This window comes from Ranitomeya variabilis, chromosome 8, assembly GCF_051348905.1.
Source record: "Ranitomeya variabilis isolate aRanVar5 chromosome 8, aRanVar5.hap1, whole genome shotgun sequence".
NCBI lineage: Eukaryota > Metazoa > Chordata > Amphibia > Anura > Dendrobatidae > Ranitomeya > Ranitomeya variabilis.
The window spans coordinates 53,792,029-53,805,076 of NC_135239.1; the positions used below are offsets into that span (position 1 = coordinate 53,792,029).

Consider the following 13,048-nt stretch of genomic DNA (forward strand, 5'->3'; position numbering starts at 1 on the left):
TCAGAAGAAAGAACACACACATTTCTATGTAAAAGCGACTTACTTTTCACATGTTCAGTATTTTGAGCTTTTTTTAGCAACTTCAGGTTTCCAAAGCCGACAAGAGGTTAAAAGAAGAGAACCGACCATTCGTCAGGCGGTCTCCGCTCTGAAGGTGCTCTATACTTTACACTACAAGTCAATGGGAAGAGTGAAGAGCCCAAATGTCTTTATAAGCATTTTTTTCAGCATTTGTGTTTCATAATTGAATGAGGTGAAAAAACAAAATTGGGAAAATTACGTTAAAAAAAAGATGTACCCTAAACGCTGGAAAAATGCTACAAAAAACTGTCAGTAAGCAAAAACGTTGAAAAATATCTCAGGAAACTACGGTACTAAACAAAAAAAATTAAAAAAAGGCTCTTCAGAAAAAGAAAAATTACCCTTGTTTCCCAAAGTGTCTTCCTCTGAAAAATTTGGGGGAAATTCAGCAAAACCGGCAAATTCATAATTGAAACAATCTTCTCATCTTTACTGTCTGAACTTTTCATATCGATTGACGTAGAAATAGATTCGTTAAGGATGGATCAAGCACAGGTAAAAGTGATTGGAAACATTTTTAATGCGTTTTATTTTTTAACAGAACCCCCTTTGATACCTGATCCGCAAAACAGGTAACAATAGGACCTGCTCTGACTTTCACGGATTGGACGTATTGATCTTTTTTTTCACAAATGTGCAAATGGATCAATGAGACCTTATAAGACACAAGGACGAGAATAAACGGATGTGCGAATGTAGCCTAAGAATAAATAAATGCTTTTCTGCTGGAATTATAATGTTACTTAGTCATTCTTCTCCAATGTTCCCAAAACCCCTGTGTGCAGCAGATCTGGAGTCCTCCCTGTATTTCTCCTGCTGGATGTGTTTGCACATTCTTGGATGCAATAAGGAGCTCCGCTCTTGGCACGGCTTATTGGTTTAATACTAAACTATTTGCAGTCTTTGCATTCTCGGCGGCCTCCTCCTTCAAAATTATGCAAGTGTTTCTTCACTAAACTTGTCAAGAAAAGGTAGGCAGCATATATCTGCTGAGCAAAACATACTCCTGAGTATAAACAAAGCCTCCCAAGTATTTCCAAACCACTTCTCATTTTTGTGATAAGGATTGCATATATTAAGAGAGAAGTGAAATGTCTGGCGAGGCCGCTCTCCTCTTGGCTTTTACTGCTCAGATTTAAAGGGAAAAAAATACATTATTTTAAATAATAAATGCAAACCAAAACAGAGTTTATTTACTTTTCAATGTCTTAAGAATGGCTGGACTTGCCTAAAAACATAGTATGCAAGTGCCTATGATAGGAACGTGGATGCAACAGCGCAGACAATGAGGAGACAGTGGTACTTAAACTCTTTATTCGTTTAACATGACCCATGGGGTGCCTAGGCGCAATATCAGGGGATAACGCAAATAGTGAAAAAGAATCAAGTTATGTTACAAGAAGAACACAGCAATTCAAACAAACAGGATATAGACAAAATGATATTTACACACTATTGCTCTATTGTTGCCATTAAATAATTGCTATAGTCAGTGATGTCTTAGTCCTAATACCTCAAACCACAGGGTGTCCCTGTCACTAGTGGGCCCGTCACTGTTATCACTCTCTAGGCAACACAATACGTCACACAGGCCTTAATGGGGGTCGACTGTACTACCTGCTAGGCCGCAAGTCCAGGGTTGGAGAGTCACTCAGCCCACTCGCCACATTGGCCACCTTCATTCCCTGAAGCATGGCACCGATCCCCACATTGTACCATACGTCTACATTGGAAGCGACTGCTTACATGTACATCCTTCAGATACAGCCTAGTCTACTTTTGCTCTTAATCTGGCTGGTCTATCTTGGGTCTGGTCTCTCTGGGGTCTTCGCTCTGGGCTGGTCTCTCTTGGGACTTCACTAGGGTCTGGCCTCTCTTGGGTCTTCACTTGGGGCTGCTCTTTCGTAATGGTGTCTATAAGACAGCTCGCTGTACCGCATGTCTGGCAGATCCCAGGCACTGCGCGTAGGGCGCTCCCTCTGTCTCTTAAAGAGACAAACTGCACTGTCCTAAAGTGTCGCCAGCCAATAACTGGGGGACACATTATTTAAGTCACCTCCACCTGTTGGGAGGTGCCTGAGAAATGTGTAATTTTATCAATGTCTATGTTGTTGCAACCTCAAATGCTCTTGGTGTCATCACACCACGCCTTTTTAGTGAAGGGAGTGATATTCTCAGATGTTCTCAGATGTTCTTGCTCACTAAGATGATTTGAATGGTAAACTCATAGGGCCCAAACATGATTATGGAAATATGAAGCCACAAGATAGTGCATACTCTATTACCAGTATTTTCATGTAGAATGGATGTTCATCAGCCATCATTTCTGAATTTGCTCTACCCTATAACCTTTTTCTTCTATTTCAGCCATCAGATGTCCATATTCAGAAGGATGAGGTTCAGTGCCAAGGTTAAGCTTTTGCTATGGAAGAACTGGACCCTCCGGAAAAGGCAGAAGGTACTGTCAGGTTAAACACAAGACATTTCTTATCACTAGGTCATTGGCACACCGAAAACAAGGATTTGCTTTGAAAATGTTTATAACTTCATTTTCTGAAAACAAAGTTTGTTAACTCTTGACAACTCAAAATCGCCCAACTCCCCATAACTTTTTTTCCCTTGTATTTTTCCTAAAATGTCCTGCTACTTTCCTTCCACTGGTGGTTACAGAGGTCTGTGTCATGTTCTTGTTTTCCACATTTTCTCGACACTTATTTTTCAGTCCATATCCAAACTTTTGCTGCCAACTGTAAACCATCATCAGGAAACTGTTGACAGAGCTCTAACTCTTATTAAAATGTAAATGTAATGGTCACTGTTAGCACAATTTCCAAGCTCATTGGCATATCATAGCCCCAGAAAGCAGTGGAAATTTATAGCTTAATCACAGCATTTGGATAAAATAATCAGCACTTAAAATACTGAATAGAGGCAATGTCAAATCACCCCTCCACACATTCAATGAAGATAAAGGCATTCTTTATACATCAACTTGGTTTATTTTCTCAGTGAGAATTCTCTTGTTAAAGGGAACCTGTCACACTGTGCATGCCGTCCGATCTGTGGACTGCTCAGTATAAAGAATGAGAAGCTGAGCAGAATGATACAGTGGGGAAAATAAGTATTGGATACACTGCTGATTTTGCAAGTTTTCCCACCTACAAAGAATGGAGAGGTCTGTAATTCTTATCGCAGGTACAATTCATCTGTGAGAGACAGAATCTAAATATAAAAAAAACAGAAAATCTCATTGTATGATTTTTAAATAAAGGTACCGTCACACTAAACGATAACGATAGCGATCCGTGACGTTGCAGCGTCCTGGATAGCGATATCGTTGTGTTTGACACGCAGCAGCGATCAGGATCCTGCTGTGATATCGCTGGTCGTTGATTAAAGTTCAGAACTTTATTTGGTCGTCAGATCGCCATGTATCGTTGTGTTTGACAGCAAAAGCAACGATACCAGCGATGTTTTACAATGGTAACCAGGGTAAATATCAGGTTACTAAGCGCAGGGCCGCGCTTAGTAACCCGATGTTTACCCTGGTTACCAGTGTAAAATGTAAAAAAACAAACAGTACATACTCACCTTCGCGTCCCCCGCCGTCCGCGTCTTGCACTGACTGACTGCCGGCCGTAAAGTGAAAGCACAGCACAGCGGTGACGTCACCGCTCTGCTGTTAGGGCCGGCACTCAGTCAGTGCAGGAAGCGGACGCCGGGGGACGCGCAGGTGAGTATGTAGTGTTTGTTTTTTTACATTTTACACTGGTAACCAGGGTAAACATCGGGTTACTAAGCGCGGCCCTGCGCTTAGCAACCCGATGTTTACCCTGGTTACCCGGGGACCTCGGCATCGTTGGTCGCTGGAGAGCTGTCTGTGTGACAGCTCTCCAGCGACCAAACAGTGACGCTGCAGCGATCGGCATCGTTGTCTGTATCGCTGCAGCGTCGCTTAGTGTGACGGTACCTTAATTAAATTGGATTTTATTGCATGAAATAAGTATTTGATCACCTACCAACCAGCAAGAATTCTGTCTCTCACAGACCTGTTAGTTTTTCCTTAAGAAGCCCTCCTACTCTGCACTCATTACCTGTATTAACCACACTGTTTGAACTCATTACCTGTATAAAAGACACCTGTCCACACAATCACACTCCAACCTCTCCACCATGGCCAAGACCAAACAGCTGTCTAAGGACACCAGGGACAAAATTGTAGACCTGAACAAGGCCGGGATGGGCAACAGGACAATAGGCAAGCAGCTTGGTGAGAAGGCAACAACTGTTGGCACAATTATTAGAAAATGGAAGAACACAAGAGAACTGTCAATCTTCCTCGATCTGGGGCTCCATTCAAGATCTCACCTCGTGGGGTAAGGATGATTCTGAGAAAGGTCAGGAATCTGCTTAGAACTACATGGGAGGACCTGGTCAATGACCTGAAGAGAGCTCGGACCACAGTCTCGAACATTACCATTAGTAACACACTAAGCCGTCATGGATTAAAATCCTGCAGGGCACGCAAGGTCCCCCTGCTCACACCAGCACATGTCCAGGCCCGTTTGAAGTTCACCAATGACCATCTGGATGATCCAGAGGAGGCATGGGAGAAGGTCATGTGGTCAAATGAGACCAAGATAGAACTTTTTGGTATCAACTCTATTCACTGTGTTTGGAGGAAGAAGAAAGATGAGTACAACCCCAAGAACATCGTCCCAGGCGTGAAGCATGGTGGCGGAAACATTATACATTGGGGGTGCTTTTCTGCAAAGGGGACAAGACGACTGCACCGCATTGAAGAGGGAAGGATGGGGTCATGTATTGTGAGTTTTTGGCCAACAACCTCCTTCCTTCAGTAAGAGCATTGAAGATGGGTCGTGTCACACACACAGCCAGGGAACCTAAGGAGTGGCTCCGTAAGAAGCATTTCAAGGTCCTGGAGTGGCCTAGCCAGTGTCCAGACTTGAACCCAATAGAAAATCTTTGGAGGGAGCTGAAACTCAATGTTGCCCAGTGACAGCCCCAAACCCTGGAAGATCTGGAGAAGATTTGTATGGAGGAGTGGGCCAAAATTCCTGCTTCAGGATGATGGTCAAGAACTACAGGAAACGTTTGACCCCTGTAATTGCAAACAAAAGTTTCTGTACCAAATATTAAGTTCTGTTTTTATATTGTATCAAATACTTATTTCATGCAATAAAATGAAATTTAATTATGTAACAATCTTTCAATGTGATTTTCTGAATTTTATTTTTAGATTCTGTCTCTTACAGGTGAAGTGTATCTACGATAAACATTACAGACCTCTACATTCTTTGTAGGTGGGAAAACTTGCAAAATTGGCAGCGTATCAAATACTTGTTTTCCCCGCAATATATGAGTTTGTTGGAAAAGATTCAATATGACTTCAGTGATAGACAGCTATCTGCATGCACAGTCATACAGGGAAGACTGTCAATCACTGATTAGCACTGCCCACTGGACTCCTACATGCAAACACTACAGATTTCAATGAATAAAATACAAGTTTTACTGAAACTTGGCCCATAAAAAGTCTATCATTCTGATGAGCTCCTCCTGCTCTATAACATTCTGCTGTGGATCAGATACTATTTTCAATATGACGAGTTCCCTTTAAAATTGATTAGGCGATTGACAATGGATTAATATGCACAGCCGATAGCCATTCCTTACATTTTCATACTGATTTTTGATTTGGCCAAGCAACCTTGTTTTTTTCCAATGAAGAGCAGGAGCCAAGTGACCTACAGCGTTGATTTATCTTCTGAAAAAACAGGATTAGGCATTTTGAACTTCAACATGCCCGATCCTCGTTTCATTGACATCCACGGTCTAGTCCAGTCAACAGACCCCTATACGCATTCATATACTGAAAGGGTATGATTACATTAAAGGGTTTATGACATGGTATCTTTTCAGGAGTCTACAGCTCCCCTGCCTCTTTGCTTCCCGCTTGCTGCGGGCCGTGTGCTCATGATTTATCGGCAGTTTGGACGAGTAGCGTCGTCATTCTGTAGGACTGTGCACTCCCAATGCTGCTGCATGAGGCAGCTTTTGCTCTGCAGCATCAGAGGAGCTGGCCAGGAACAGTGCGCTCTAACGATCCTGGCCAGCCTCAGTGCAGCGCTCGCAAACTCTACTGGAAAAAGCTTGTAAGCGCTGAACACATTCAGCCAACACAGCTAGTTGAAGCCATAAACAATATTATATCAAAATAAATCCATTTTCAGAACGAAGAGGACTTTTAAAAACCAGTAAATGGCAAAGTTGCTTGTTTTTTTACAAGTACTCTGCAATTTTATCCATGTAAGAAGTTTGGAATAAACCTTTAGAGCAGTGTCCCCCAACTCCTGTCCTTAAGAGCCACCAACACGTCATGTTTTCAAGATTTCCTTAGCATTTTCATCATCTGTGTAATACTAAGACAATCTTGAAAACATGATCTGTTGGTGGCTCTTGAGGACAGGAGTTGGGGAACACTGTTTTAGGAGCTTACCAGGATTTTTTAAAAATGGCAGCCATTCAGTCTGATTGGATTTAGCTGTAATACCAGACGCAATGTATAGACAGGCATGGGACTTTTTTGCATCCTGGACAACCAGTTTAATCTATTAAGTGTATGGGCAGCCAAACATTTTTAAAGGGAACCTCTACCGGTCAGGTTCCCCGTATCCATATTCCTTATGAGATCATTATTCTCATTTGCACATGGAAACACGAGAAGCAATGGAATGAAACTGAAAAGGAGAAGATACAGATTAGATATTAGAAAAAACTTTTTGACAGTGAGGGCGATCAATGAGTGGAATAGGCTGCCACGAGAGGTGGTGAGTTCTCCTTCAATGGAAGTCTTCAGCCAGAGGCTGGACAGTCATCTGTCTGAGATGGTTTAGTGAATCCTGCATTGAGCAGGGGGTTGGACACAATGACCACGGAGGTCCCTTCCAACTCTAACATTCTATGATTCTATGATATCCCCCAAATGCTGCGACTGCCTATTCCTGCATTTCGATCAAGTTTGTTGTGTGATGAAAGGCTGCAGTTACGTGAGGCAAAAACACTATTGTTTTGCTGTTTGTGATATGTTAATTAGCCGGGACTAGTACAGGGAAGGGGTATATATCCCGGGACTAGTACAGGGAAGGGGTATATATCCCGGGACTAGTACAGGGAAGGGGTATATATCCCGGGACTAGTCCCAACTTCAGGACATAGTCTTCATTATCCTATTTCCTAGCTTCAATGCATGAAATCTCGCACAGGTGCACAACAGCCTGCACTAAAGCTATGACTGAGCAAGGTGAATATGTCAGTGACTCAGTGAGCGTGATTATAGCACGCACGGATGGGGGAAAGCACCATGAGCTTGATTAAACGCAGGAATAGGGCTTTGTGTGAAACCTGTGACAGTTTGGGGGTCTTGGGAAACCTGACAGTTTTCCTTTATCTCTACTGAATCAATTAGCAATGTCATAATTGTAGAGGAAATATGATATGACTGTGAGCATGACTTTGCTGGTTTGTTTTGCCAGTAAATAATCCCTTTACTTAACTAATAACTTTATAAAGCAGACAGAGCTCTTCAACGTGAACAGTAAATGTCACATTATTACTTCACACCCATAATACATAAGGGGAAGGTGTGAGAATTGGCTACAACCATCTCCTAATGCAGCAGGTTCACTCTAGGTGCGGCCCATGAACCTGTCTCAGGTGAAAAATGTTTGCAGATTTATCATTATTTCACAGTTGTAAATCTGGGATAGGAAGGTCCTGACAACTCCTAAGGACGTTAGTGGTGGAATAGCTTGTTGTCAACTATGGGACATTTTCATAAAGACATTGATCATGACTGAGACATATTAGCAGACATAATGATACAATACATTTTTGGCACTCAACTTGTAGAATGGATGAGTTTTATTGGCAGTCGGTCAATACAGCCGACCTTCCTCAGTACACCAACGGCTCGGGAGGTGTCTGGGTGAATAACACATGGGAGATATTCAGAGAATTTATATCTCCCACCATGGATCAGAAGAGGTCCTAAAAGGGTCCTATAGCTCAGCGTTGATCAGAGGTGGCTCAGTATGTGGGCCCAATCTTGATCTTTTGTAAAATACAAGAATCAAAATCTCAACTCACATGTGAAGGCAAATAGGTCTGTGCATCTGTATAATGGTAAGACCCTATATATTCTTGTGTTTAGCACGGACCTAAGTGGGGGACCAAAAGGATATCACGACTATCGGTGATGGATAGTGGTGTCTCCTGCCATCCACCTCTTGTTCCATGACCCAAAATTGTCGAGTAAAGGTATCATCTGGTTTCTAAATTAGAGGAGGTGAAACACTTGGCATCCACCTGACAAACATAAAGTCACCATTAACATTTACCAAGCAGAGCGCTGTGCTGTTAGCAATAGTGTGGTATCTCAGCTCCATCTGAGGTCATCTGTCGTCAAAAATTATAACAGTACTAAAAGTAGAGATCTGGTGACCAATGTAGATGTGGAGCTCAGCCCCATCACAGAGCGATTTCATGTTGATGGGAGAACACTTCTAGAAAAGTGGTCCATATTAAAACACCATGTTGATGTGGCTGATAGTCAAAGTATGCTCAAGGGGTTTTAAGAACCAGGGTATTCCCTATCTATAGGAGTGAGGATAACTTTCTGATCATTGGGAGTCTATCTTCTGGGACCTCCTATGATCCTGAGGATGGGTCACCAAAACCCTGACAGTAATATCTGAAATCCCAAGAGTGGAGCTCTGCAAATCCCCAGTTTGAGGTTTGCACGCTCAGCCTCCACTCCATTCACGGAATATTGGACTGTCTGAAAAAGTCAAGTATAGCATTAACTTATTGTCCCATAGACAATGAATGAAATCGAGCCTGAGGATTTTCACATCAGCTCCATTCTACAGAGTCTCATTTTAGGGTTCTGGAGCCCTGTTTTTTTGGATTGCTGGGGGCTCTAACGGTTGATATGTGATATGCAAGTTGTTTGGATAGGGAATAACTTGCCGTTTTGGGGAAAACTTGAGGAATATGCTCATATTCAGCTATTGCTAAAGTTTTGCAAATTAATTTGTAACCATAAAGTGAGGATGTAACATACTGGTTCAATCTTCAATATCAGTGTTGTCTAATCCTTTATATGTTGTCTATTTTGTTCCTGTCATTGCCCACTTTACATCATATATCACATTTAGGATGCAATCACAAGAAGGCCGTATAAATCGGACCGAGATCGGACCACAATGCTCGGACTGGCCGGCAGCTCTCATGACCCGAGCGTGACAGCTGCATAGAAATACAGGAAACTGTTGCGGTTTGGTCGGGAGAGCTGCCGGCCAGTCCATGCACTGCGTTCCGATCATGGTATGATTTTCTGAATGTGCCCTTATAGGCAAATTTTCTACTAGAACTATTATTACAGTTGACACTTGCTGATATTCATTATCTTGAAGGGAATTATAAATGGGATTGAGTTTACAATTTGACCTCACCTGTTCTATCTTTCCGAAAAGCACTTTTGGGATTGCAGCATTAGGTGTAGGCAGATCCTGGAGACAGCTCTTGGCAGTAGGACAGCGGGCGCATCTGCACACCCACGTCCATAAATTCCCCCAGGCAGTCTAGATTTCTATATTAGTTAGAAATATTTCCTTCCATGTGTTACAAGGTGTAATTGTTCTTAACAATTTTGATGCTGAATTTTTACAATTTTCTATTTGACAGCTTCGCTTTTTTGTGGAAATATTTTGGCCCTTATCATTGATTCTCGTCCTGGTTTGGCTGAGAAATGCGAACCCCTTGTACCGCCAACATGAATGTAAGGAATCTCTAGTTACTCTCTTTTGTTTTTTTTTCACAATCATTTCAATAGATGTTGCACTGCACACAATAAGTAATGTGCTATGGAAACCAAATGGAATGAAACTGAAACGGAGAAGATACAGATTAGATATTAGAAAACACTTATTGACAGTGAGGTTGACAGTGAGGGTGATCAATGAGTGGAACAGGCTGCCATTAGAGGTGGTGAGTTCTCCTTCAATGGAAGTCTTCAAACGGAGGCTGTATCAAAAATCTGGTGACAGATTGCCTTTAAAGGGAATCTGTCAGCAGGTTGTTGCTACCTCATCTGAGAGCAACATGATGTAGTCATAGAGCTACCCCGAATCTAACAATGTGTCACTTAGATTACTGGGTGCTTAGCATGCATGATTTAGCATGCATCATAGGGAGAACACTTTATACGCCTGAATGATCCTTTAATGATTGATCTGTGGTTGTAGTTAATATTATATTCAGCGTATGCGTGTTTTAATTATTTCCACCATTATTAAACCATGAAACATTCAGTTAGCTTGTGGATGTTAAAGAGACAGGTGTTTACATATGCTTGAAAAATGTACCACCTTATCAGGAATCCAAAAGTTTCCACTGGTCACGGTAGAGAATAAGACGTCAAGATGTGCCCCTCAATTGCATGGGTTTAGGAGATGCATACCTTCAGGCAGATAAAGTCCAGACACGAACAAAAAAAAAAAAAGAGGCCTTCAAGTAACCTAAAAGGAATGTAGCGCATAGACTTCTGATGTTTTGACAAGTGCTGTTTTAAATACTAAAGCTAAATTTTAATTATTTTCCTGGTATTTATCCATTTATGCAGGTCATTTCCCAAACAAGGCGATGCCATCGGCAGGGGTTTTGCCGTGGTTACATGGAATATTCTGCAATACCAATAACCCTTGTTTTAGAAGTCCTACACGTGGAGAGTCGCCCGGCGTCGTCTCAAACTACAACAATTCTATGTAAGTAGTCATGGCTGTATATGTATACATTCTCGGGGGATCTGTATAACACAATGCATTAGTGGATGAGTCTTCATAGCTCCTCAAAGGCCGTCACATCAAGGTAAAAAGTTCACCCAGGGGTGAAACATTCCCCCACATTCTTTAAAAGTATTATAGAGCAGGTTAAATGGCAAATGCATTGAAAGGGGTAGGGGAAGTCCAAGCGGTTACACCAGTTTGTTGATGTTATCTCTACTGAGCTGTATAAAAGAATTCACAAAATATAAACTTGATAAAATAGTTTGACTATAGGTTGTAGAATTAGGAGGAGCTGTCATCTCCTGTTTGCTTAAAAAAATATATACAATTTTTATATTAAGATTTTACATAGTGCGGTTCCGCAATTTTGCCTCTTGGAAATTGATAACTGGGTGTTGCCAGTTGGACGGGTGTTCCTTGTGACCGTGTCATACTTTATAGGTATGTAAATAGCCTCTTCAGGAGGAAGAGCCACCTATTGGAAGTAGCAATCCTAAAAGTCAATATCGACCCTTTGATGATCCTTGACACATGACTTAGGATAAAAGTCAAACCAGAATCTTAGTTTACAAACACGTGTTTCGGGGCATTGCCACTCCTCAGTGCAAAGCATTAGATTGGATTTGACTGTATGAGAGTCCTCAGACTGGGAATCTAAGGGGTAAAGTCTCTACTTGTGGATAGTGACATCCCTGACATGGCAGTGTAAGGAGACGTATAGGCCATGCAATTCTCCTCTAGCAAATTAAATATGCAAATTGCCTCTTCAAAGAAGAAGAGGACTTGATATCATACTGTATAGGGTTGATAAGGAAAATCGTTACATCCTGTTGTCAAATTCTGAGTCGATTTTTAGTAAGAATAACTGGGGGACAGTATATTTGAGTTATTTGTTAGCATTTTCTCTAGCACACAAGGCATATGCCATCCAGTCCGCAGGATCAGGTTATCAGTGAAGGAGCTGTACACACTATGTACAGTGAGTGCTAACTATTACAGCAACGTGCAGCACCCTGATGACTAGAAATGAGCAGCTACAGGGAGAATATAACTTCATTTTCTCCTTGAGGCGATTTTCCATTTAGACAGCCAAACATGTTTCAAACTTTTTTTACATGAAACTGTCTGCTATGTCTGCAGGTAAATACCAGGTTCCCTTTATGGGAATACACCTATACTGCAACTTTTCATTTTGGTGGAACTTTCCATATTCTGTGTGACAGTATAATTTTCATGCCGGTGGGTGTGCACCCACTGCGCCATGAGACGGGCTTACCCTGAAGGTGCGTAACGAAGCGGCTACCTGGTCTTCACTAGAGCCTCTGATGGTGAGGTTAAACTTGAGCTACATGTAACCGCCAGAGACCACTCAAGGGCAGTACTGCAGCAGCTGATCCCAAGGGTCAGGGACACTGGTACGGACTCGGAGTATCAGACAGGACAGGATCTGGATCACAGGACAGGATGGCAGGTACGGACTGGGGATGAAATTCAGTCCTGTCATTTGAAATCACACAGGCTGATGCTGTCCCCATCCCCAAGCACCAGATGGGATATATCACTAGTATGACCCTGGATGGAGGAAAGGAAGATTTACAAGACCAATATTTCTAATGATACCTGTGGCCTGCTGGGGTAAGTGACGGAGTCAGCGACTTAGCGCTCCTTCACAACTCTTAACAGTATGGGTGTCTTGAGAACACCGATCCAGCTAATAACTCAGCAGGCAAGGCAGCCCATGACCAGACATGCCCTTCTGGCATTTACAAGATGGCCAGTCCGGCTCTGGCTGGTACTGACAGGACGGGCTCGGGCCCACAGGACAGGATGGTTGGTACTGATGGGACGTGCTCAGACACACAGGGCAGGACGGTTTCAAGATCAGGTTCAGGTTTAGGCTAACAGGATGAGTATGGAATCAGGGCCTTGACAACGGACTTGACAGTAGTAGACTAACTAACAACTGAAATTGCTCAGTTACCTCCTTACAGGGAAGGGTGCCTTATATACCTAGCTGTAGACTGGGGACACTTTAGGAGTGCACATGCTGCCCCTTTAAGAAGCAGGGAGTGCGCGCACACTAAGCGCATTGCCAGGAG

The 13,048-nt window shown here is 42.5% G+C and overlaps 1 protein-coding gene across 1 annotated transcript in view; it reads left to right on the forward strand.

The window, feature by feature from the left end:
• ABCA4 (ATP binding cassette subfamily A member 4) overlaps positions 1-13,048 on the forward strand; it is a 218,507-nt gene that overhangs the window by 14,079 nt on the left and 191,380 nt on the right. Inside the window, exons 2-4 of the mRNA XM_077277785.1 lie at positions 2,449-2,539; positions 9,850-9,943; positions 10,787-10,928. Coding sequence (XP_077133900.1) covers positions 2,456-2,539; positions 9,850-9,943; positions 10,787-10,928 — 320 coding nt within the window. The 5' untranslated portion in view covers positions 2,449-2,455. The remainder of the gene's footprint in view (positions 1-2,448; positions 2,540-9,849; positions 9,944-10,786; positions 10,929-13,048) is intronic.